Source organism: Pyxicephalus adspersus, chromosome 5, assembly GCF_032062135.1.
Source record: "Pyxicephalus adspersus chromosome 5, UCB_Pads_2.0, whole genome shotgun sequence".
NCBI lineage: Eukaryota > Metazoa > Chordata > Amphibia > Anura > Pyxicephalidae > Pyxicephalus > Pyxicephalus adspersus.
The window spans coordinates 33,247,993-33,275,601 of record NC_092862.1 but is presented as its reverse complement, the minus strand read 5'-3'; the positions used below and the strand labels follow the sequence as shown (position 1 = coordinate 33,275,601).

Sequence of the window (27,609 nt, the reverse complement as noted above, 5' to 3'; positions counted from 1 at the left end):
CTGGTCTGCCTTTTTTTCATAGTGCATCCTGATACCACCTCTACCAATGCTCCATGGTCTAATTCTGACTGTTCACCGCTTGTGCTTCTTTTTGGTGTGTCCCAAGATTTAATGGTTAGTATCTTCCTTATGCTAGGTACAAGACACTATAACCTGGGGACATGCCTCAAGACCTGCTATTTTGGGACTGCCCCTGACTCCAGCAGTTTGTCCCTTTGTCCTGAGAACATTTTTATTTTCTGTTCCAAAACATCACCTTTGTAAGGTTTATAAAATGGCTATATTTGTAATAATACACTAAAATTTTAATTATGTAGAAAAAACACCAGAGTTAAACTACCCTGTCCTCTTTTACATCATTTTGTTTGCTGTGAAGTCACATATTTTTTAAAAGTTTATAACCATCCTAAGATAACACTAAATAACAAAATATTATAATTTTAATACATCTCAGGGCAGGGTCCTCTCCTCCTCCTGTGTCACTATCTGTATCTGTCTGTCATTTGTTACACCTATTTATGTACAGCACTGCGTAATATGTTGGCGCTATATAAATCCTGTTTATTAATAATAATAATAATAATAATAATAATAATAATAATAATAATCTATATATATCTTTACATTATCTGAATTAAAATGTATAGATGAATAAGGTTTTATGTATTCAGCAATGCTGCTCACTATAATGGGTCTCTCTTCAGCTTGCTAATAAGCCTAATGATTCTGTTCGATTCCGAAGAGCAGAAGTGAGCAGGTCACTGGCTTTGTGGAAGCAGAAACTTGTGAAAAGCCTTGTCTGGCTTGTTCTTATTCCCAGCTGCTTTAAGTGGTAATTCACAAAATATTAGAGGTGCTAGATTAAATTATGGGAAAATGGAAGTGGAACGAATCATGCCAGCACTTGCGGTAACATGTAATGATGAAATAAGTCTGGACTACTGCCTGCTGTGATTAAATTGTTTCATTATATCTGTGGTATGTGTGCATGAGACTATATGACCGCTGTATTACTGCATTAGTGCATGAAACGGGAATTTCTACTTTATACATTTGGACAATAGTGCTTTATAAACTGTGAATGTACCCCAGCATTTATCAGGATATTAATTATAAATTAATTATAATAATTGTACGGCCCTGGTCAAATGTCAATGTTTACATAGATGTAAATTCCCCAATTCGACGTTGTACTCTTCACCTATCAACAAGATCCTACTTAGCTTTAGGAGGCTAGTTGTGGTGTCCTAAGACCTGGATACGCATCTGAGGAACCAAGGATTGATGGAGGCCCAGAGACCCATAAAAAAGCAGGCTAGGTAAGGGGTAAATGGGACTAACAACATGCCAGGTCCGTCAGAGCCAAAGAGACAAGGGGCTTGATTTATTAAAGCTCTCCAAGGCTGGGGAGGATACAATTTCATCAGTGAACCTGGGTGATCGAGCAAATCCGGAAAGGATATAGTCCAGGATTGAAAACATTTGCTGAACAAATAACAAATGACTTTAAAGGAATCATTTCCAGGTGTGCTGGATCACCCAGGTTCACTGTAGAAAGTGTATCCTCTCCAGCCTTTATTAGCATTATTAAATCAGGCCCAAGTTGTCAGTCAGTTGGACAAGGTATCCAAGGGCAGAGAGATTTCATAGGTAGCCAGACCAGGTTCATCCAGGGAGTAGGCAACAGAAGGTCAAACAAAAGCTTGGTTTGGCAACAGGAAATAAATAGTAACACTATTATGGGTGAGAGATACAGCTTCTGGGCAACTGTATTTGCCCACTAAAATCAGAGGTTGGACCCTATAAATTTAAGCATGCTTGGGACAAGTACAGATCCATACTCAACAAAAAAACAAAAAGGAACAGACTTTGGTGGACCACTTGGTTTTCTTTTGCTGTCACTTTTTTTTGGTTTCTATTCTCTCCACCACTTTGCTTCTTTAAACTATTTATATTCACTTTTCAACCTGTTTGTTGCTTTTATAGTTTGTTGTGTTCAATTTTAAGTTTAGTTGACCTTTTATAGGCAGGTTACATTCTGAATGTTTTGCATTAACTCACCCTGGACACAGCTTTCCTGCAAAGCCGCTGTAATTTTTGTGTTGGCATTCATCTTCTTTAAAGCAACGTGGCAGCTGCTGTGGAGATACAACATGTGGGTACAGCACTTCACAGCAAGCGCACTGCACATAAAACCTTTAACCCTTTCTCACCTTTTGATTACAAAAGGTTTTTGTTACATACATTTGCAGAAATGCATAAAGTCACAGTGCCCTGCCAAGTCACCTGTATAAAGTGTGGTATGGTATACAGTGGAATATGGTATTAGCATAAACTGTAAAGCTGCTGTATATGATTTTACTGTGTGAATGCACTGACCTTGCATATGTATTGATTAGGTTACATAGGGTATTTGTGAAATAACACTATAATTCAAAACTATGCGGACATGATATTTAATAATCTTAATAATATTAATATTAAAAAACAGTATTTATATAGTGCCAACACATGACGCGACACTGTACAATAAAAAGGGGTTGCAAAAGACAGATGCATACAGACAGTGACACAGGAAAAGCAGAGGACCCTGCCTAGAAGAGCTTACACTCTAAGAGGGGGTAGCACACAATAGGAGGGGGGACTTTTAAATGTGCACAAAGTAAAATAAGACAAGAATGACCAATCCGTTCATGTGATTATCAAATTCTAGGTGCCTTTGCTGACCTATCCAGAATTTTCCAGGTTCCATGGTGTCATGCATGCATGTAAAATTATGTCATGTAAAAAATCTAAACATTGCTACCTCTACCAGTGTGAACAGACTTTCAGAATATTAAGTGTAGGCTATATTGTTGTAAGTCTCCTTCTCTTATCTCAGGACAGAAGTTGCTCAGAAAAAGTTTGGCAGGTGGTAATAGCATCAGCCTCTAAATTATAGCTGATCATTCACCGATTTCCTATTTTTTATTACCATTTGGATTCAAGAGAATACAATATGCATCTGTGTCAGCTTTACTGATCCAATTTGTAACTCTCTGGTGTAAACTGTTAAAAGAATACATTTTTTATTGTACGGCAGCATGGAAATGGTCACAAATCATTGCAAACATCTTTAGTGCTGCAGTCAATTTATTTGATTTCTGTGGATAGCAGTGTGATCGTAACCTTCATACCTTGTGAATATCCACTTCTCTATGTAATAGGTTTGTAATTTTTATGTGATTTAAAGATACTGAACAATATCTCCTTTTTGTTTTTACGAATTGAAGTGGAATAATGGGCAAAATGAAATAAATATATGCATGATGCAGTTTTCATTACCATTACCATAGCAGTTTCTTTCTTGTGCTCCCTGTAGCATGGTTTTATTTCCTGGTGACCCCACTATCTTTTGATTTTCTGCTTCCTTTCACAAGGTTCTCATAAATGAACCTATAGTTTTAAGTAGACTTTAGGGTGTATGTTGTATGAAGAGTTTCTTGTTCTTTTTTTTTTTAATACAAAGGGTAGGGGGTTGGAGTCTGTTTTGTGAAATCCCAGGGTTCCTCCAGAGCATATAATGCCCTCTCGGTCAATTTAAGTGTCATCAACAATCATTTTTGCTTTTTATAAGGGTGACATTCTTCCCACTTGCCAAAAATGTAAGGGGCATTCTTCCCAAATGCCCACGATGCTAATGTACTGTGAGCTTGTGAGCTATGGATATAATTAATATAGTTAAATCAGTTCACAGATCTTTGCACAATAGGATTCAATAAAGTTAATGTTTTTTCAAGGGAACAGAAGTTCATTTTAGTTGGCACACATGTTTTATTCCTACTTGGTATGAATATGTATTTATTAATGTATCTAAATGTATACATTATAAAAGAATTGTGCTAAGATATAGCAATAGATTTTCTTTTTTTAATGTATTTTTTTATCAGCAGCATCTGCTTGGTCATTGGGGCAGATTGCAGGGTGGCATGTCATATTCTTCATAGACTGAAAATGACATGTCCACCTTTAACCAGAAGAAAATCTCTGTGTTATCAGACCCCCAACCTGCAGTTGATTGAGGTTTTGATGACAATGATTCCAAGCAAAAAGTGAGCATGATCAGGATCTTGGCCTAGGCATGGATGAATAGGGTGAAGAAAAAAAAAGGTTCCTAAAGTATTCTTTAAATATTATTTAAAAAGGATGCACCTGTGTTTGTAGAATGTCACACAACATTTAACTTTAGACTATGTCTGTTTGGGGTAGGTAAATACTTTGCCCATGCACATTTCATTGTATGATTCCGGGTATCTTGGCATCCCCTTGGCTCTCCAAGGCTGGAGAGGATACACTTTCATCATTGAACATGGGTGATCCAGTAAACCTGAAATGGATATGGTCCAGGATTGAAAACATTTGTTTTCAATCCTGACTGAAGAAATCCATTCCAGGTTTGCTGGATCACTCAGCTTCACTGATGAAAGTGTATCTTCTTCATCCTTTGAGAACTTTAAAAAATCAGGCCCAATGTCCCTTCTGAATTAAAAAAAAAAACATTATTTATACTCCCCGATTTCCCTCATGCTATTTAGGCTTTGTCAAAAGAAGGGGCTCCCAATACCAAGGTGATGTTGTAGTTTTAACGGTATACTCTTGAGAACCTATGACACAATTTGGGGTCAATTTTATTTTTTTATTTATATACTTATATATTTACATTTTTATCAAAAGCTGTGGTTCTGCTTTAAAATCTTTAGTTTTTTTTCTTACTGTGAAATTCTAATTCTGTTGTGCTGGTAAACTAAATTTTGAACAATGAAGCTTTTAAAAGTTAAACTTAAAAGTTTGGTATTCTCATCTGTCAAGCAAGCACAAAGCCGTCTTACTAATGAATTCACTTGAGATGCACCAGTTCACACAAATCCTTTTAAATAGAAAAATGTCCCTCCTGTTTGATCACATATCTTTCATATTCAGATGTAATATGTGGGCCGTGAAGCCAGGGGTGGACAGATTCATGTAAAATTCAGTCCAGTCTTTGTACAAACAGATGGATCCTAAACATTAAAAACATGGTTTAACCAAGTTGTGTGTTCATAAAAAAATAGCTGAAAAATTTTCAAATAATAGTGGAAGAAGAGAGCTATAGGTCTATGATATGGGGGCTTGCTTAGTTAAAGCACAACTAAACTAAAAACAAAAATGTCACACTTAACTTTAATCCCACAGGTCCCTTGATTGCCCTGGACCTGTGTCGTCCTTCAATTCCTCTTCGTTCCGGTGCCAGACGCCGGTATCTTCAGTCTCCTCTTCCATCTTCTTCTTCGGTCTTATTTCTTCATCACTCGATCTCGCACTGCACAGGAGTGAGATCCGGTGACGTAGCCTTGGTGAAGGGTAAAAAAATAGAGCCAATCTCACTGCTCATGCGTGAGATTGGCATCTCTTTCCCCTAGGAGAAAACTTGCCCCTTCTGCGCATGGAGATCAGGGAGCAGTCAGAGCCTCCCGGGATGCGTGATGTAGGTATCCCGGGAGGCTCTGCTCAAGTCTTGATCACCGTGGACCTAAAGTAGCGGTGCTTTTTTTTTTTTTTTTTTTTAAATAGGGGGTTTGCACTTAAAAAAACAACATTTTTACCTTTCAAAGAAAGGTTGTCTACCCTTCTATGTAAAGTAAAAATGTTGAGTTTAGGTACACTTTACATGCATTGCAGGAAGGTGACCTCATGGTTTGGTGATGCTCATGTTTTATCCAGACACCATTGTGGAGGTGGAAAGATTAGCAAGCTTTATAGCTGGTCTACAAGTACTTATTGAGATGAATATTGAGCCTCAACTTAATGGACTTGTATATACACATAAAAAATTGTGGTGAGAAAGGAAATGGACACTAATTTGCATCACTTGGTAGAGCCAGCTGCATGACGCTAATATACTTGTTGTCTATATTGGTGATATTCTATCCACTGCTGTGATCATTCTTTGCACCAGCTGCCAGTTTAGAAGTTTTTTCCCCACTGATTTCCAATAGATTGGTTTGAGCTGGGTTCACTAAGACCTGAAAAATGCTTAAAGGGTCTCTCATTGTAGAAAGGTTAAGAAAGTCTGCTTTAGACCTTACACAAAAAGACCACTTTACTGTGTATAGTGTGACGGGGATGTGCATTTGCTAAGACTGGTTGGATAGAATTACAAATACTTGGAATGCATGGATAAACAGTTTACATAGATTTCTTTAGGCTGTAAATTGGTGCAGTGGTTTATACATTTCTGTCTATCATAGTCAAAATGGAACAATAAAAAGGAACATATATTCTATTTGAAATACAATTTAATGTTTTGCATTTTCCTGATGAGCTACTTGGGTCTTAAGTTTATTGGTTGGAGTAACATTTCAATAAAATAATCAATAAAGACATCATATTACCTTAACCAGATAAAATGTCAGGGTTTCTTTAAATGCAGGACGCCTATCTATGAATACTATGTATTTGTAAAAAAAATATGAGGGCCCAAGGTTCAACTCCCCCTTTTTTTTCCTTGTGTGTTCTAAACAATTGCCATTCAATCATTTCTTTCATAATATTGGAATATAGAGAATTTTGTAAAATGCCAAAGAACATCAGAAAACTTTATTAAGTGAACTGTACGCATCATTTTAAATATATTATTTTCTAATCCAATTCTTTGTGTCTCTCCTAGGAATTGATGACCAAGCTAATCACAGAAACACCAGACCAGCCAATTCCGTTTTTAATTAATTATCTTCAATCAAAATTGGGAAATGTTCCTCAGCTTCCAAGAACATTTTCTGGATCAGCGGCTCTGTGGGCAGAAAGTGAATTGCCTGGTACAGTTTTCTCTTTTTTTAATTTTGCTTATTTTCTATATGTATAATTTAGGAATTAATCATATTTTACAAATGGTAACTTATATTTAAAAAATATAGAATTATAGATTATAGAACTGAACTAATACATGTGTAAGAGCGAGATAACTACTGTCTTGTAAAGTCATGATACTTTAAAATAAATATGCTGTATATTACAATACACAATTATCTCTAGTTTTTCCTAAAGTGTATCTAAATTCAGAGAAAAACAAAATTGTAATATATTGCAGCTCATTGGTCTTTAGATTTCCTCTTTGTCAGACTTTTTTTTTACCTAGTGTTATTACCACTACAACTCTTCCTGTCCTGGGATAATATCACTTACTCACCATATTATGTCTATGTTATCTATGATCAATGTTGTCACCATTGGACTAGAGGACAGAACACACTGTCACTTTCTATAAGGGGGTTCATTTGTACTCTACGCAGCTGGGCTTGGATGGGTCTGATAATTGCAGGACAAAAAGGCATACAAAGGGGTCCATTTATAAAGCAGTAAATCTGAAACATTGGGCCTGATTTATTAAGGCTTTCCAAGGCTGGAGAAAATAAACTTTTATCAGTGAAGCTGGGTGATCCGGAAAAATCTGAAATGGATTCCTTAAAAATAAATTGCTATTTGCTAGCATATGTTTTAAATCCTGGACCAGATCCATTCCAGGTTTGCTGGATAACCCAGCTTCACAGAGGAAAGTGTCTCCTCTTCAGCCTTGGAGAGCTTTAATAAATCAGGCCCATTTTCTTGAGAAGAATCTTCCAAGTCCAATATTATTGAAATTTCAACTGGTAACATTTAAACTTCTTGAACAGATAACAACAAAATATGGTAAGTTATATTTAACAGACCAAAGTGAAGCAACAAGACAATTGTATTGTGAATGTTTACATACAATTGAATATTTCATACAAACACTTTCGATGCTGTTCTACAAGTCCATCCAACAAGACCATTTATTATCCATATGTTTTTGGATTGTCTCTAGTACATCGATGTATATTCATCAGAAGTGACTTATGTATGATATGCTATGTGATAAAGAGTTAGTCAGGTTGTCCTTTAGTTTTTGTTATTTTTTTGGTTATAGATTTGGAAAGTTATTTTCCCTTGTGTCAAAGGTAAATCAAAAGAATCAAATACTCAGGATCTCAGAATCATCCCACTACTCTACTACTTTAGTTTTGTATAGAACAAGGAGGGCTTAAAGTGGACCTAAACTGTAAAAACAATTGGCTTGATTTACTAAAGATCTCCGAGCTGGAGATGATACACTTTTCTTGGTGAAGCTGGGCGTTCCAGCAAACCTGGAATGTATTTTTTTAAGTCATTTGCCATTTATTATCGGATGCTGGTCCAGTCGTGGACCATATCTATTCCAGATTTGCTGAGTCACCCAGCTTCACTGATCAAAGTGTATCTTCTGCATCGTTGGAAAGCTTTAATAAAAAGTCATCAGGAGGTAGAACTAATGGCAAAATAAGCATGTAATGTCTCTTTTGTGCTATAAAAAAGCTCTGGCTCCTGGTGTCTTTTGGTTTTATCCCTACACTTCATGTTATATGCAGCACTGCCGCATACACAGCCAGCTTCTGGGGACAATCCTTAGTGGCCACCCAATGGTCGAAAAAGATCACCGTGAAACCGGAGATCTGCTGGCAGCAAAAATGGTGACTTCCTAGGACTTCCTGGTGGTAACAGGTTGCATTCAGACTTTAGCACTGCAGGGACAGATAGGTGAGAGGCAGTCTTCAAAAAATTTTTTAAAAACAGTTTGAAAAAAACCCCCACCTTTTTTTAATAAATACATTCACTACACTTTTATATAATGTGAAAAATGTGGTTAAATCTGATTCGGTTTAAATATTGTGATCAATAAAATTCTAAACCCACTTAGAACTACAAATGTCATATTTGAATAAATGGATGACTACCTGACTAACAGGGTTTTTAAAATAAGCCTTTCTGGTTTGGCTGAATAACAGGCATTACCCTATTTGCACATTTTTGCAATCACTTAAATAGGAAAATAGAATAAATGACACCGCTCATACACAGTCGTAGTACATTTTCATCTACTCATGCTGCATTGCTGACGTTAATTATGCATATTGATTTTTTTAAATTGAAATTAGCTGAACATGCTTACACAGCCAATTTACTATTTGAAATTAAAGCTGAACTCCAGGAAAATGGCTTAAAACCAGCTTGTTTAAAACACATTTATATGTTTTTTAACTTGACTTTTATATCAGTTTTTACAATATAAATGTAGGCATTGCGAATAAACAAATAGTAGAAGAAAAGCTCAAGATTTTCCAACAATTGTACCAGTTGCCAAGCTCTAAAGGATTCAATATGCAAAAAACAAATAGAGAAGAAGGGCTTTTTGGCAACAATAAAGAATTTTACTGAAAATGATGCTGGTTAAAGAGTAGTTCCTAACTAGAAAAAGCTCAACTGAACTGTAAACATGGCGTAGCATAAAATATAATGCAAGATAAATTTACAAAGAAGAGTAGTAAGAAAACGCTGTTATCTCTTTTCCTGACTCGTTTCACTATGTGGCTTTTTCAGGAGAATGTAGAGACTTTGGGTTTGTTATGTTGCTGAATGGTGAGGTTGAATAGGTACATATGTAGTCCCTCAAAAGGAACGTAGGTAATTTGAGTTACTAAAATCTGAGAAGTGCCAAGGGTAAGGAGAAACACCCCCAACGCTCCCCTACAAATCACATGTTTATTCCATAATGCGTGTGTATTATGCACTAATTTTTCAAGCAATAAGGTAAGTAGGTAACACTCTAATAAAGCAAATACCTACAAAATCATTATACATGCGACATAATACAAACAGACTTCTTAGTTGCAAGGTTTTTAGAACACACATGGTGGCTGAACATCAGCAGCAAGGTACTAATAGTAAGTTTGATTTTACATCTAAGCAGTTTGTGTTTGTTGAATTGAATTATTTTTTCTCAAGATGCATAAAAAAAAGCTGGAGACAAATATAAAATTAGCATATGATGGTTTAGCAACCAAACATTTTAAATGTCTGTTCTATGAATGTGCATGATGAGGGTTTTGACAGCTCTCCTACTTCAAAAGATCTATTGTTTATTGGCAATTGTAGTCCAGCCTTGTGAATAGCTCCTCCACATAGATCTGTTGGTTCCAGTGGTATGCTATAGTCTGAATATTATAAATATTTTTGAAAACCAAATGTATTTTTTTCACAGAAAACAAAGGAACCAGAAGAGATTTTAGGAGCTATGATAAACCCTGGCAAGTGAATGCAAAGAAGCCTAAGAAATCAAAAAGTGACCTTGCAGTCTGCAATATTTCACCACCATCACCAGAATCAAAGTCATGTAAGTAGACTACAACATTACAGTTACATTTTTCCTTTCCTTTTAATACAGAACTCCAGCTATTGTTTAGAGATATACATACAGTATTTACATGTGCTAGAACCAAGTTGGACCTCCTTTTGCCAAAGTATCTCCCTTTTAACAAAGTGCTGGAAACATTAATCTGTTTGGACTTTGGTCCATATTGACATGATAGCATCAAGCCATTGCTGTAGATTTGTCGTCTGCACATCCATGATGTAAATATCCCATTCCACTGTATCACAGAAATGCTCTTTTGGATTCATATCTGGTGACTGTGGACTGTTTGAGCACAGTGAACCTATTGTCATGTTCAAGAATCCTGTTTGAGATGACTTGACATGGCGTGTTATCCTGGTGGAAGCAGCTGTAATAAGATCAATAGACTGCAGTCATAATAGGATGGGCATACTCAGCAACAATACTAACTTAGACTGTGGTATTTAAACAATGTACATTTAGTACTAATGGGCTCAAAGTGTGCCAAGAAAGCTGCCTGAACTATTAATACAAGACCGGATAGAACAATGCCTTTATGTTGGTAATGCCAAATTCTGGCCCTACCATTTCATCATAAAATAAAGGTTTTTGGAACTCTGTGGATATTTGTGTTGCAATGTATGCTCTTGTTTGTTGATCCATCTTCATCCGAAGTTAGCTCTACACTCAAGCTTGCAGTGGTTGTCCCTGCCCAATATAGGTGAACTCTAACCTCACCTTCAGTCTTGCACAGATGTAAAAGCTCCTTTTTGGTACTGAAATAGCTTATCCTGGGATTCTCACAGCCTTCACACAGGCTTTAGCAAGTCCGATAGAGCCCACCTCATTTCCTGGCTAGAGTACATCCAGCATCATCCATTCTTTTTCTTCCCAGTATTATTGTCCCTGATCTGTCTTTTTTGTTCTTTGGGTTTTAGTTCTTTTAATCATAGAGGCTATGTAACACATGGAGGTGTAACCACCACACTCTCCCACCAGCCATGATCTGTCGACATTGTAGAGCCTTAGTGATTATGTCACCAGGTTTTAGGATTAGAGTATATAATGAAAACAGGTAATGCAAAATATAATTAGAGTAAACTTCAGTATTAAACATCATTTTATACCATGATGCTCCTCTGAATGTAGACCCCAATGTCTTTTAGCAAAATGGAATAGTATACATAATTTATAGTAAATACATCATGGTCTAAATGAATTTTATTTTAATATATTAACAATATATACTAGTAGTTGTTGTTACAGGACACCTGTATAATATATACATGGAATCTGCCGATGTTAAATAGATTTTTGAGTATTTTAAGTTTTTTAGTTGTCATCATATTTTTTCTTCATCAATTAGTGTGTATCTGAACTTCAGAGAGACCCTGCTGATGGCTGGTACAGAGTTCAGGAAAGCTTTTGGATGCCTCATCTGTGCATCTATTTTTCTGGCATGACAGATAATCAGGTCTGAACACAGAATGTGCATGGGGAGCATCATTTCACCGTGCCGTGCTCTGTACCAGCATCTCTGAATAGTCCAGGTAAAGAAGGGATTCAGAGAGAAGGTCCAAAATTTGCATCAGGGTAGTGCTTTATATTCTTCATTTTTCATTTGCATTTCTCTAATGGTCTTTTTTATTATTTTCAATTAAAGATCCAAAAAAGGGATTTATTCCTCATTTTATGATAGCGTCTGGACCAGCAGTTTAGATATACAGTTTGCACAGGGACGATGTAATGACTCGCTTTCCTAAATTTAAACCAAAAACACTCCTTTTTATTTTTAGCTCTGTAACGCATGCAAAAACCTTTTGTTTTAGGAAGTCTATACTGTGGTCAGAGTAGTAGTTACAATGAATATTTTTTATTATGCAGGAAAACTTGAGCTTTCTTGTCATCCATTGGGGTGCTGATAACGATTTTTATCATGTCCGAATCCTTTATTATTGTGTGATATATCATGACAGCTGTGTGTTATTTATTTTGGGAGTGTGGAACAGAGATTTGATATAAGCTGACACTTCTAATCTTCTCCATGGTGAGAGATTGCTGTTTCTTTTGATTCTGCATACAATCCTGAATCCGACAAACACATAAAGGAAAGTGTCAGTTTCAGATGCTGAAGTTATTCATTCTGATAGCTCCCAGAAAATAAATGCTGTTTGATGTGCAATGTATCACTCCAGTGCCATGCTTGTCTCCTGAAAATAACATTCAACATTCTTCCTGACAGGTCTATGTGCTATAATACAAAACATTCTAATGCCTGGTTTAATTATTGTATATTGGGACAGCTCCAGGAAAATCAGAAAATACTCAGGGAAAAAACTTTTATGATATGTAGTTGTGTTTCTGCAACTCTCAATGCTTACCTTTGCCAGGCAAACATTGTGATTGATTATCATAATTATTCTACCGCCTGATTGCTCACCATGAGCTGTAACTTATATTCACAGTTTATGTGAAAAGTTTACTGAAAGGTTAATTTGAAGTAAAATTTCCATTTACTGTATGTTACTGCTACTGTAGCTTTCCAATCAGTATTGGAGCATATAAGAGCCACTAGCTGTACCTTAAGGGTATATTAAGAATTAGGTACCTAATGCACCCCTATTGGCCTGGTATTTGCCCTTCTACAAAAAAATTGCCATCTGCAAACACCAAATATTTTGTATTTTTTAGTTTAGATACATATAAATTGTTTTGATATTATAACTGTTGCGCTTTAATGTATTTGTTTTAATCTATTTGTTGCATTATTGCACATAAAAAATGCTATGTACTTTTTAATGTTGCTGCTAGGTAACATGGCATCATCCTGAAATCAGTGGCAGAGATCACAGTTGGCACGTTTGTGATTCTTTCGATAACGGAATTAGCTATGCAGTGAAGTGGTTCACACTAGGATTATCATGTTGCTGATGATGGAAATCATGAATATATTTATAGGAGAGAGCAGTTGTTGTAACAAGAGCAATACTCAGATAAGGTGTAATAGAGCAGGGTGAACCTGCACATACAAAAAAGGATTTAATAATGTGTTTAAATGGATATCATTAATAAGCCTTGTAATGCTCTTTAATAAGCCTTCTAATGTAAACCCCCCCTCAGAACCTTACCTATTAGGTAGTTCTAGGATGCCCCCCCCCCATATTTGTTCTACACAAACAAAGCTACCTTACATGACATATATTAAAAAATAATATATATCTTCTATATATATATATATATATATATATATATATATCAATCAGTGAGCCATAGACTCATGGCACTGGGTGCTTTTATAAAGCAGAAGTGTCATTACAACAAAAAGAAACACTTACCTTCATAGATTGGAAGCCATCAATCCCTACTCAATCCTTGTCCAGTCAGCCCAATGCAGTCCCGTTTTCCTTCTTTGTCTCAGTGGGGACTGGACAGCAGGCACGGCCATCTTCTTCCTCTTTTTCGGAGTTGTTCTTGATCTCTCACCTGACGTCCCCTGATCTCTCTGCGCATGAAGTAGAGGAATGGTCGTTCTGTATACGGCCGATCTCAGGCATGCATAGAAGGAGCAGCCCGCAGACTCCTGGCATATGTAACGTAGGTATCCCAGGAGACTTCGGGCTTCACATTCAGCCTTTAACCACCCTTTTTATGTTAGGTATGCATGCTCTATAAATAGACCTCTATGTGTCATACACAAATATCATTTTTATATTGCTACACTTATTTCTATCTTTGTTGAATATCAGTGATGCTGATCTCCTGCATCATTTTTTTTATCCAGTTTGTATCTATATACCCATGTCTGCGTGATGTCTATTATAGAATGGCATTTCTTTTTTAAAACATGGTGATTTAGGAAAGGGAACATTATTTAATTGGGGTTTACATTTTGTAGCAGACAGAAACACATGATGCCAAATTCAGGGAGTATTTGGCATCATGTACCTCAGGTTTCCCTAGAAAAGGAATTAAAGGGCTAATATTGATTGTATTTCTGCAGAGTTTCAGCCGATTCGAGGCACAGTGTCCTGGAATGAATGAGTGGGCCAGGCACTTCTTCCGTTTCCAGGCCAGAAATTTAGAATGGCTAGGAAGTTTTAGTCTGAGCCCAGGCATTAGTTACCTACAGGTAGGCCACAGTTAGATCTAATAGACCAGAGCCAGGAGGCTAAATGTTGTGTTGTTTGCAGGTAATGCTGTGCTAACTTGGATCCCCTGCATGGGGAAAAGCCTGGAATTTGGTTATGTTTTGCTGGGTTCTTCTTTAATGATAATGAGGATATGTTCTAGTATACATTCGAATAATACAGATGCTTTCCTGTTTCTAAGTACCCAGGTCAATTGAACATCCTAAATGGGATTGGAGGACAAAACCAGAAAGTCATGATTTTGACGAATTAAACCACATACTTCAGGAAAGCAAAAAGCTGGGGAAAGCTTTGGAGAATCTGTCACGTAGTAAGTACTACCAAAACTTGTGTGTGTCTGTGTGTGCATTGTGGCATTTTGGCAGGGAGATATGTATGTATGTATGTATGTATGTATGCATGCATGTATATATAATTGACATTTATACATCTAGTTTCTTGTGTTTGCAATGGGTTTCCTGTTGCTTTACATTTTCCACTGAATTAAGTACATTGGTGTGTAACCTAATATTGACTTCCATCATTTTTACTTTGTTTTCTACAGGTATTGCTGTTTCAGATGACCTTGAACAGGTAATATTAACAGTAGTGTCCTCCTTTCCTAAACAGTATAATATATATGTAAAAGATATGTGATTTGTACACTGATGGTACTTGTCAGAGAAATTCTGAAAGAAGTTTCTCCAGGTCAACTGCAGAACAGATTTAGGTCTAGTGTAAGTTCTCATTGGCTTTGTTGCCTCAAATAACTTTGATTTATTTTTAGAAGAAGAATAAGCACTGTGAACAGGTATGTCTATCACAAAACAGTATCGCTCTAAGCTGGATCACTTTGAGTTCATGACTCAGACAGACAACTGCTATTCTACTTAAAAGTGTACACCTTTTTCTAAAGAGTAAAAGTTGCAGCCATAATTGGATCATAGGATAATAGGATCTCCTCATGCCCTAGTTAACCAGAATCCACATTTACAAGGTATCCTGTGGAGCCTACTCCGACATGCTGCAAAAGTCATAAATGCCAAATTTTACTTTTACTAGGAAAGGGGTCTTCCTATTATAATGCTGCAATCAGCCTAAGTATTGCAAAGAGAGTGCTTGAGTCTCAGCATTCCTGTAGATCGGCAATAATACCCTTGGCATGTATGTCTCCAAAGATAAAAGTCTTCCTGAAGTAAACCTAAGGGGCTTGAGACGTCTGAATTATAACCTCCAGTTCTGCAAAGTTCTAAAAAGAGCAGTGAGTCAATCACATTAGCTGGGGATCAGAATTTTAAAGATATGGCTGCAAGAAAACAGAAATTCTTTGGCAGTTTTAAAAATATTTAGCTGAATGTATGTTGAAATGAGAAGGTGACACTTCAGTTGTGGAGTTACTGGTCCTGATTTATTAAAGCTCTCCATGGCTGCAGAGGATACACTTTTACCAGTGAAGCTGGGTGATCCAGACCTGGAGTGTTTAGACCTTGAGTGCTTTTAGGTTCACTGATAAAAATGTATCCAGCCTTGAAGAGCTTTATTAAATCAGATTTATTGTCAGCTATAGGATTATTCATTTAACAATAACTTCCTTTTATATGTATTTTTCTCTTCTAGTAATATCACAATTGTCTCTATACTGCTAATCAAGAAATGAGAATTTAAAAATAAAATGTGTTGTAAACGTTATATAGTAACAATTTCATGTTTTTTTTTATCATAGCACTATAACAGTGTTTTTATTGCAAAGGGGTATTCAATTAAAAATTTTATTTTGTGGTTATTCACAAACACACAGACACACACACACACACACACACAATGTTTCTCACAAGGTTTATTTTACCTCTGAAAATCACATTAGTGCCTATTTTCCTCATGTACCATAAAATCTGTATTTATTCATGTACAAAAACACAGCTTCATAAGCAAACAAGTACACCATAACAAGAAAACGTGCTGACAGTTACCATGTGACTCATAGAGTAACATGCAGACACAGAAAAAAAAACTTCCAAAGCTTTGTTGACCACAAACAGTAACCAATATAAATCCAAAAAAAAGCAAAAAAAAAATCAATCAATAAATATGTATTGCTGCTAATGAATGAAATGCTAGCAAAGGACCCTTTGAAAAAAAAATTCATCAACCTCTTATTACTTGTAGTGTCACACCAGAGTACTGTAGGTTAACTAATCCTGCGATTTCTTCACCCCTTGCTCCAGTGCTTTGAAAATCTCCTGCTCTCTTCTTCCTCTTGGTATCCCTCAGTGTACCAGGTGACCGCATCCTCCGAAGAAGCCAATAGGGCTTACTTTCGGGGGGGGGCTTTAACTTCACTCTTGCATGATTAGCATGCTAGGGCTTACTTTCGGGGTAGGTCCTATTTTCGGGGAAACATGGTGTGTGTGTGTGTGTGTGTGTGTGTATATATATATATATATATATATATATATATATATATATATTAATAAGAATTATCTGCTTTGCACAAATGTCTTTTTTCATTACCAAGTATTTATGTTGTAACATGCTGTCACAGCAATTAAAGCTAAAAAAGCCATAGACAGCAGGTCGCTACAACTGCACCCATGGGTGTACACCTGCCAGGGAAGGACTGTGGACCTATCTTGTTTAAGAACAATTAATTCCAAAATTGCTTGGTTATCCATTTTTTTTGTTAAAGCAAATGTTAGTGAATGTGTGTTTTCCTTTATGAAAGACAAACTGTAATGACAGAATGAGTACATGTATTTTATTTTATTTTTACTAGCTGTTCAGCATGTGGATTGCCAGACATAAATAAAAAGCATCCTGAGCAATAAACAAGTTGATGTTCTGGTCTTTGAGCAAAAAATGCAACTTGAGCTTGTTTTATGTTATTTCTGGTTGGGAATGAGTGGTGATTTAATTTACTGGATTCTATTGTTTGAAAATAAAGAACTGAAGGGCTGACAAAAATAAGAACACTGAGCTCCAGTTTTTATGTACAAGATAGAACTAATAAGTGAATGATTTGCTAGTAAAGCAATACTTTGTAATTTAGTTATTGATCCTGGAACTTTATGCTGCAATATTGTAGCTATTATAGTTTTATCTATAGATTTTTTATAAAAAATTAATTATTTTCCAGTATACTGAATTCAGATCAGCGGACATGATTTTATTCTGGCTGCACTATGGTGGATTTTGGGTATTGTAGTTTCATACCTATTTCATAGGTGCACACAATTTGAAGGTATTTCTGCACCAGGTCCCAATCGAATACGTCTGACTTTTGCAATGCTGAAACTTTTGGACATGAGGGAAGAGGGCCCAAGAAGTTTAGTTATTATAGGGCCCAGAAATTTTTGATGGGGGGTCCTGGTTTGACCTATTGGTATCTATATATTCTATAATCACCTTTAAATTCTACCAAAAAATAGAATTATATTGTGTTGATATAATAAATTTGTTTGCACTTTTTAAAAAAATGTAGATTGCCAAATAATTATTATATGCCAACATTTTGCAGCTGTCATTGAGGGCCAGTGTCTAGAATACTTTGTCACTGATCTTGAATAAATATGCAGGTTTGGAGTTCTGACTTTCTAATCTACATGCTCTTTTGGGTCATTGATTATTAGTTGAGCCAGAGACAGCCAGGTCAGTAACTGTACCCTCCTTATTTTCCTGAAGCTACCAATAGACAAGGGGTGACGATCATACAATCTGGCCTTATTTCATCTATCTCATATCAATCGCCCTTTCTTAGAACTGCAGACCAACAGAACTTCTTATATCAGTGGAATGGGTGTTGCATAGAACCCACTGCAATTTTTTATTGTTTTTCCTGTGATGAGTTTTGCTCTTCTAGGTTGACTCATCTCCTTCACACTCTCCATAGAAATAAACATAGTGCTCAGCTGGACAAAGCTGTCATGTTTGTGTGCCCACCAGGCGATGACATGCCTTAGGGCCGTCAGATAGTGCACACATGTCTAACTGCTCTTTGAAGTTTATGACCATCTTATACGTTTCTTGTTTTACCTTTTATGTTTTAAGGATTTGAATGCAAAGCCAACTCAATAAATGTAATCTGCTCTTTTACTAGGACACAAGGGCATTTAACTCTTCCCTCCTAAGACCCTGTGTGATTGGAGAATGGGTGGGACGTGAAGACAATGACATTGACCCTTTAGCTGCTGAAATGATTCAACCTCCTATACCAAGAAATAAAAATGAACAGCGGGAAGTAGATGAAGGCAGTGGCAGCCCTGCTGGAAGGTGAGAGATGCGTGCCCAAGAAAATTGTTTTAGCATATTGTATATTAGTGTCAGAACAGCTGATATATAAACAGGCAATACAATGATCATTGTGAACACAGGCTTCCTAAAGTGACTACTCTTAATCTGAAAACCATTGAGACTGTTCTACTGTCCCTCAAGTGTAGTGCAGACCTTATACTGACACAATGGCCCTGATTTAGTAAAGCTCTTCAAGGCTGGAGAGGATACACTTCCATCAGTGAAGCTGAGTGATCCAGCAAACTTGGAATGGATCAGGTCCAGTATTCAAAACATTTGCAAGCAAATATCAAATACCTTTAAAAAATCTATTTCCGGTTTGTTGGATCACCCAGCTTTACTGATGAAAGTGTATCTTCTCCAGCCTTGGAGAGCTATAATAAATCATGCCCAATAGCACCTCCTCTTCTCATCTCGTTTCTTCTTTCATGCTTGCCAGAAAGCTTGAATATGAACATCTCTGCAAGGTTTCAGTGACAATATCTAGCCTTAGAGTCACGCTCAACTCTTATATTGAAAGTCAAATGAAGATTCGCCTCTCTGGATTTCCAGAAATGTAATCTATCCGGATAGTCCATACAATAAATAAATGATGTCTTCACTTTGCTAATTTGAAGGTGGGTAAAGACACCTAATATAGTGGAAAGCAAGTAGTGCTGCCGAAAACAAGTAATGCAAAAAAAAAAAATAAGTTGGTCATGAGACCCTTAGTGAATTATTAGGTTTAGTAATCATGTAAAACACACATGGCAGCAGAAGAGTCTCCTTATAATTGTATAGTTCTCTTGCAAAGCTGTGAAGAAAAGTGTGAATGTCTGCCCCAGAAATATTAGGTTTAAAGTTTAGTTGTATTAGAGCTGTGTTGCTGGCCAGGGTATTACATTAAAATGGTGCAAGTTTGAGATCTTATCTGATCAGTACAGAACTAGATTGCACTAAAGAGTTAGCGTTATATTTATAAATGGTATCATTGATCTGTGCAGACCGAAAAAAAAACATAAAACAAAAGCTGAAAAAACATTGCTAGAGCAGCAAACTTCCTGGTAATTTATTTTAAATGTCCTGGACTCATTTCTAGATTTGAGGGAATGGATTCAAACACACAAGTGTTCAATGGGGTTTTAAAAGGCAGATTTAATATACTACTACTAATAATATAATATTATTAATAATAAGGCAGAATAATTAAAAAAAGCAAATGCCAATTGTAAATGGTGTTCTTAAAAGAGTTAAAGCGTACCTAAACTCAGAAATTTCACTTTACATAGACAACCCTTTTATGTAAAGTAAAAATTCAGTTGTTTTTACTTTTTTTTAAGTGCAACACCTTTTTTTTTAAATAAAAAAGGGTGCAGCACCGCCCTCTAATTTTTGACCGCCCAGGCGACGAGAATGAATGGGAGCGCAAAGCCTCCCAGGATACCTACATCACGCATCCCGGGAGGCTCTTGGGTGCTCCTTCTGTGCATATGCCCAAGCATCTCAGGCATGCGCAGAAGGAGCCTTTTTGCTCAAACAGAAAAATTTGCCAATCTCACACAGTGAGTTCAGCAAAATTTGGGTCGGGTGACGTAGAATGAAGAGTCTGGAAGAAGAGGAGAAGATGACGGCGCACGGAGAGCCGGCTCCAGGACGAATTATGGGACGACGCGGGACCTGATGTAGGACACCCCTGGAGCAATCGGACTGCCCTGCGGGCTTGAGGGTAAGTATATTTATTTATTTATTTTGCTGTTTTGTTTCTCTTTAAGCAAGAAGGTATTGTAGGTTGTACTGTGTCTAGATGAGAAGAACAGAACTAACTACATGAATCAGGATTGCCACAACAAATCCGCAAAATAAACCTTTATCTGTTTTCCCTTTAATAGGATATTTAGTATTACATCCTTGTCCTCTAAAACAAGGCGACCGTTGTAATCTGGCTTTATTGGAAAGACTTGTTGACACACTTTAAAATTACATTCTAACCACCTAGTTAATACAAATTAAAGGCAGACTAAGCAGAAAACAAACAGCACCAAGTTACTGCAGATAATGAAATATTCATAAAGTAATGTCTGAAAATAATTTGAAAGAATGGAAAATTCTATAGGCTGCAATGTTTACTGTGTTCATAGCCTTGAGTTCAAAACAAACAATATTAAATATTCCACTGTAATGAGTGTGTTTTATTGCTGAATCACTGGAGGGTCTCAGTAACACTGTAAAACTGCATTTTATTATGTTCCAAAGCACAAATTTAGTCAAACTCGTCTCTTGTTTTGGAATATAGTGGAAGAAATGTTGATCCCCCTACGAGTAGGTAAGAGGTAGAATATTCTAATGCATGGAGCTTCTCAAACACAGAGGAAATCCTTATGGATATATCACTCACCACCCTTATGAAATCAGTGGAAGGACCAGTTATCCATTGGTTAACAGTTTTAATCCCTCTACAGAAGTCAGGTGATTGTTGCTGGAAAAAATCTTATGTGATTATTTCTAGTAACAGGAGAATGAACCAGAACGGTACACCTGGCACCGTTCTGTTCAATAGAGAGGACAACTGTGCTCACCTCCATAGAATTGTGGTCATTCCTGATTGGTTATTCATCAATCCGTCATGGACTGATGGTTTCCTAGTCAAGAATCATTTGACATGTATACATAGCTTTAGCTTCTGTTTTACATGTGTTAAGCTAGAGAGTACTGGACAGCCATTCCACTAGAAGCACAATATATTTATTTTTCAGTTTTTTGGGACAGCAGGAGACATAATAAGTTAATAAATAAATAATAAGCAATACATAAAATAGACTCAAAGCACATCTTAGAGTTGTAGTCTGCGCTGTTCTACTCTGTATGCAAGATATGTGCAGATGCAGAGCAGACGTAGATTTGAATTGTACAAAACACATGGTGCACAGGGTTTTGCAATGTAAACAGAACATTTTCAGAATTTAAATTATTAGAAGATAATTACAGTGCAGGATAAAAATGCATAAAATCTGACTTATTTTACAGCATCCTCCTAAAGTAGAAGTGATTTATAATCTATTCACATTAGATGAATGCAAACTTGCAGTTAAAGCACTTTGCATGTTTGATGTAACGTGCATTGTGTGCAATGGCTAAGACAAGAAGAATGAGGCTGCAAGCAGAATTCCATTTTAGCCGCACACCCACACATACAGGAGAGATTTCTGCTTAGCTGCTTAGCCACACACAATGCAGACACAAATAAATATGTATGCACATACACAGAAAATAGTTGTTTTAAAAATGCATGAACTGAATGCTTGGATGAAAACTAGGAAAAGAGCCAGAAACAGAATTCTGCAGACATAGTAAAAAATAAAGGATATATTCAATAAATTGTTATCTGGGCAGGAATTAGGTTTGAATAAAAAGATGGTCATACATTGATTGATGGTGCAGGACCAGGTAAACGATCGATTTCCCCTGACACTGATCTTTTAGCTGGCATAACCATCATGCATCCACCAAATCTCCCGATTAGGTTTTGCTCCACTGTGCCCTCATCCACTGCAACAGAATAAAGAAAATCAGCGGGGAAACTTCTAGTTGTCTGAGGTTTTAGAAAAATGAATAAACGAAAACGGTTTAAAGAATATCTCCACCTAAAAACAAATATTTAATACATTTCTGATTACCTATTCTTTGATGTATTGGCTTTTATTTTTACCTACTACCTCTGTAAATCACACACTGCCTGTCCATGTCTACACATATTTCTGATTTCTATCAATGGGTGCAGCCATGAATGTCACACATGTCATATACATCTTCCTTCAGTTCCATTTCACAGGGGATTGCTGGGATTAGTTCTTCCCCCAGTTTAGCTGGTAGACAGGACTCATCTAGAGTACTTATGGGTACAAGAAATAATAAAATTGTACAATGGCAGCCTGGCAGTGAAATTGTACTTAATGTCTGATGGTGAATGTACATAAAGATATTCCTGAACTCCTCTTGGCTTTGAAAGTGTAAATACAAAGTTACAATAGGGTAAAACAACAAACACTTTCACACCAGGATAATCATTTAATTTTCATACAGTAATGGTATTTTCATTTTTATGAGAATTACAAAATTACAGATCTGTGGATAAAATAAAGTTTCTTTTTAAATAAATATAGTGTGCCATTTGAGACTTGTTTTTCTAACAGGGAGGAGATTATCTTATTTCTAAAGGCACAAAGTATTGTGATGTCATCTTTACCCTGATGTGAAATTACAAATAAAGGTGGCTGCACAGACCTGCGGCAGTCCTCAGTGGCTGAATCCTGCACAATTCTTTTAGGTCAACACTCTCTGGTAGTTTTGAAAGTTTTCTACTTCCTCCCACTAATTCCTATTGGTCTGTCCTTTCCCCCAAATATTCCTATTGGTCCATACTTCCTCCCACACATTCCTATTGGTCTGCACTTCTTCCCACACACTCCTATTGGTACCTTCTTCCCTCCACACATTGTCATTGGCCCACCGTTGTGATAGGTACCTCAGTGGCCATTAGGAATATGCATAAAGTAGGATTAGGAAGGCAACCTTTAACAGTACCAGCCAATGCTACAGCTGTAAGATTAATTTTTCACAATGTATTTGCTTGTTCTTTTATATTTTTTATTATTTTAATAATTGTAGGTATTTGTAGATTTGCTTTTATTCAGTTGTAAATGCATCTCCTAAATGTATTTCTTAACAAACATTTCAGCCACATTGTGCAGCATTGCAAAGCAGCAACCATAGTTTGTGTAAATGATGAATACCTATGGCTGCCCTATGATGATTAGAAAATATACACAAAGTAAAAAAAGTAATTTGACCACTTAAAATACTCCATATGGCTGCCACACATGGTATCCTATTTGTATGCAAAGGATCTTCTGTAGCCCTAATACAGTGGCAGATTCTGTAGATTCACAGTATAGCATTTGAAACCTCTATTTATTGTACAGCGCTGCATATTATGTTGGCGCTATATAAATACTGTTTAATAAATAATAAGTAGTAAAAATAAATAGTTATTATCACAGGTAATTATCACATGTTAAGGGGGAGATGGTTTTGTGTGAATATATCTGTATATAAAAAAAATGTTTCCTCCGTGTCCTCCTAATCTATCTTGTGAGGTAAATGGAGCTTTCATTCTTGGTAGATATGAATATTTATAACTAACTAAATGAAGACCATTTTGTGCGGACATGCAAGAAGATTTTTATAGAAGCCAGAGACCTAATTGTATCAAACTGGGCCTTCTGCCTCCAGCGAAAACTTTTTGTTAATTTGAAAAGCTTTCTTTTTTTGGGGGGTTAGTGTTAGCAAAGGCAGAGTTTATGATGAAAATGCATAGAAGCATCCAATGTCAGGAATAGGAAGAAGGCTTTACTTGTGAATTAGTAAGGGATAATGTTTATAGATAACACCATATGGAGTACAATGTGCACGTGGCCGAAACAGGAAGAGGAATACTCATACTCGGGAAGGAAGAGTAAACTATAGAGAACCAACAATGCAGTATGGCAGAACAGCATATAACATATACATTAGGAAAAAAATGAACAACTCAATCCAGTGTCTATTTTAAATAACACACAACATTTATTGCATGTTCCAAAAATTAGAACCTCCTGTCTTTTTTGAGTTTTGACCTGTTATTAGTTCTACTGTTGCATTTCTGTGATTGCTGAGTCCGGTACTGATGTACTACTGATGCCTTGGCATGCAGCTGTGTTCCATGGTATTCCAATGGTGTTTAATAGGGTCCAGGTCAAGGCTCTGTGCAGAGCACTTAGCTTCCTCCACACCAAACTGTTCAAGCCTTCTCTAATTGTCTAATGTACAGGCAGTCCCCGAGTTAAGGACATCCGACATAGATATGATCGGGTCTTCCCTGCTAACTCATGTGCAGGATGGAGGCTTGATGGGGAGAAGGGGGGCAGTTTGCATGACTTGCAGAAGAAATCTTTTGACAAACACAGCTGAGGTTGTGGTAGATCTTACGTGCTGAGCTCTTTCTGCAACCTTTAGCAACTCTTTATTGACCGAGACAAACTCTGCAGTTGTTTCTTTTTGCATATGAAAACACAGCTTGTTCCAGAAGATTTTTTTTTTAGACTTACATACAAATTCAACTTAAAAACAAAACTACAGTCCCTATCTCGTATGTAACATGGGCACTACCTGTACCCGTGCTCTTTACTGAAAAATCCTAAACCCAATAAATTATAGCTTGGGGGCCAAATAGTTAGGTGTAATTATCACATAAAATCATTAGCTTATGTGTAATATATGCCCAGATTTCTTTATGGAGTTTTCTCCTATAGACATTTTTTTATTATTTTTTACATTTTTTAGCTTGAAGATGGAGCCGAAAAACAAAGGACTGAAACAACAGCAGCAGCAGCATAAGAAGCTCCTGGCAGCCATGTTGTCCCAAGACTCCTTTGACTCTATACACAGCACCCCGGCATCCGTCACAGAGGAAGATATAGATAATGAGGATGATGCAATGGAACTGCTAGGTAATTTATAAGGTCACTCATTTATTTATAGCGTTCCTTGATAGAGAAGGGATTAATTGTCATGTTCAGCATGAAGTCTGTGTAGGGTCAGGGGATGTAGTCTAATCCCTTTTCTGATTTTCTGGGTATTTATTGCCCTTTGTTGTCAGCAGCATGCTACAAATTGAATTCTAATTGCTTTAACCTGGATTTTCATTTTGCTTATCTGTTTAGTTTCTTTTAAGGTAAATATTCAAATCAGTTTCTTTTCTGTAAAAGAATGATTTTATCTAATGATCGAGAATGGAGAAGATCTCTGCAACCCTGGAAATAGTAGGAAATCAGGGTTAGCAATGAATGGAACAAGTAGTGCAGCAGATCTATGCACCTCCCTAGGTATTAACATTTCTTAAATCAGATTTCTAATACCATCAACCAGCTGTGACAATGGAGGATCTGGGGATGATATTCTGTCTTGCAGCGAAATCAGAGGTGATATGAGACTTATTTTTGAGTCTTCCCATAAAATTAATAATAAGTAGAATGTTTCCCTTCATTGTACTTGCCTACGGTGGTATTATATTCTGTAATGCAGTAAGCTCTGAAAAAAGGAAACAAGTTTTAATCTTCTTGTTGCTTATTTACACTCTTTAAATCATTTCTTCTTATGATTGCTATCATTTAATAGCAATACTTTATTTCTGCAATTTGTTCAGATTTTTAATTAGTCTCTGAATTTTGATTTAAAGACTAAACCCTCCTAAATAATATTAAATAATGGAGCTTTGTGAATGGTTAGCAGACATAGGACAAAAGTGTGACAATACTGCCCTCATCTGGACTAGTCATATATTGCAATTTGCCAAGCATGTGCTCTAGCATGGATCTTTCAGCAAACATCAGACCTGGAAAAAAAATAACAATACTTTCTATAGGTTGGAAGGTAAAGCACTTATTAATTTATGTTTAGAAGTATAATTTTACTCAGAAGTAATTGTATTTATTTACTTTTTTACTGAAAGTTTATACTTCAGGTCTATTTTTTTTCCTATCATTTCCATTACCATAAGCAGGACCATCTTACTATATTGTAAGTAGTAAAGGTCCAATCTCTAAAATGTAATAGTATTTAGTGTTGATTATGAGTAAGTCACGGTGTGTCTGTGTATTTTTGTAATGACCAAGTTCCCAGACTCTCTGCTAGCCCAATTCTTCTTGCAGTGATACAGTCCTTTCTGGACCTTGACTTGGTAAATTACAAAATTCTATTCCATTCTGATCTATAAGACGCCTTATGCTTCAAATTACTTATTCTCACTTCCTAATATCCTCTTTCATCATCCATTCTGGGCTTCTTTCCATCAGCCCACTAACAATCTTATTGTCTGTATTTGGTGGTCCCCTTGCAAACAAATTACAGGTACCGGCTTAAACAATGTGGTCTGAATAATTAATACATTAATAATGCACAGTTGGAGACACACTCATTTTTACAGATGATATACACAAGATTTAATGCCTGGCTACCTATGACATCCAGCAGGTGATAAGATAATGGCAGATTACATTCCTGACTGTTCCATAAAGTGCATGGTACTCATCAATCAGAGCTATTCAGCTTGTTGTTACATTCTAACATAAAAGCCCACATGGGGGATGAGCAGACGTATCATTTAGAACAAATGCTCCAATAAAAAAGTTATATGTTAAAAACCTCAACTGTTTCCATAGGGTGTACTTACTTTTCAACATGACTGTATGCTCCAAAATAATGTGTAAATCTATATGGAAATTGCTGCTATCATTGACCTAATGTGCATTATGATTACTAGAGTTAGGCAGTCAGTCCCTCCTTGTCATCATCCTCTTCTCCAGACCCTTGCTTGGCTCTGGTTATGGTGCTAATGAAGCTGCTATCATCCTGAATGGCTGCCAGGGCCCCCTAATGGAAAAAACACTGCTTGGCAGATGCATGCTAAACAAGAAAATACAAATGATTCCAGCATTTCTAGTTCATTACAATTTTAATAAATGTATTAGTTAAATACGCTTTTCAAATCAATATTGGTATCTGAAAGCAGAACACAATTAAAAACTGCAAGCAGGCAGGGTTTTTATTGCAGAAGGGATCAGGAATATCCCTCCTTCAATATTATATGCTTACTTGCCTATTCAAAGATCAGTGTATGGTGCCATAATATGCTGGGTATCCTGACAGCCCCGGGGGACTGCACAAGCTCCTGCATGCATTCATGGAAGTTATGTCATTCTGACCTGCCCTGGATCTGGAAGATCCGGAACCTGGAGGAAGACCGAGTGAAGTTGGCTGAACCTGCAATAGAGCAATAGACAGGTGAATGTAATTAAAAAATGCATTTAAGAAAGTACGTTTCTTTGATTGCAGAAGTGACATCACCTGTTCTTTCTGTATTAAAGGATCTGGTCCCCC

At 36.5% G+C, this 27,609-nt stretch overlaps 1 protein-coding gene across 1 annotated transcript in view; it reads left to right on the top strand.

The window, feature by feature from the left end:
* The window catches only part of C5H8orf34 (chromosome 5 C8orf34 homolog), a 126,575-nt gene that overhangs the window by 39,503 nt on the left and 59,463 nt on the right, over positions 1 to 27,609 (top strand). The window contains exons 2-7 of the mRNA XM_072411079.1: positions 6,686 to 6,833; positions 10,112 to 10,243; positions 14,573 to 14,701; positions 14,936 to 14,964; positions 18,464 to 18,636; positions 25,015 to 25,181. Of these exons, the coding sequence (XP_072267180.1) occupies positions 6,686 to 6,833; positions 10,112 to 10,243; positions 14,573 to 14,701; positions 14,936 to 14,964; positions 18,464 to 18,636; positions 25,015 to 25,181 (778 nt within the window). The remainder of the gene's footprint in view (positions 1 to 6,685; positions 6,834 to 10,111; positions 10,244 to 14,572; positions 14,702 to 14,935; positions 14,965 to 18,463; positions 18,637 to 25,014; positions 25,182 to 27,609) is intronic.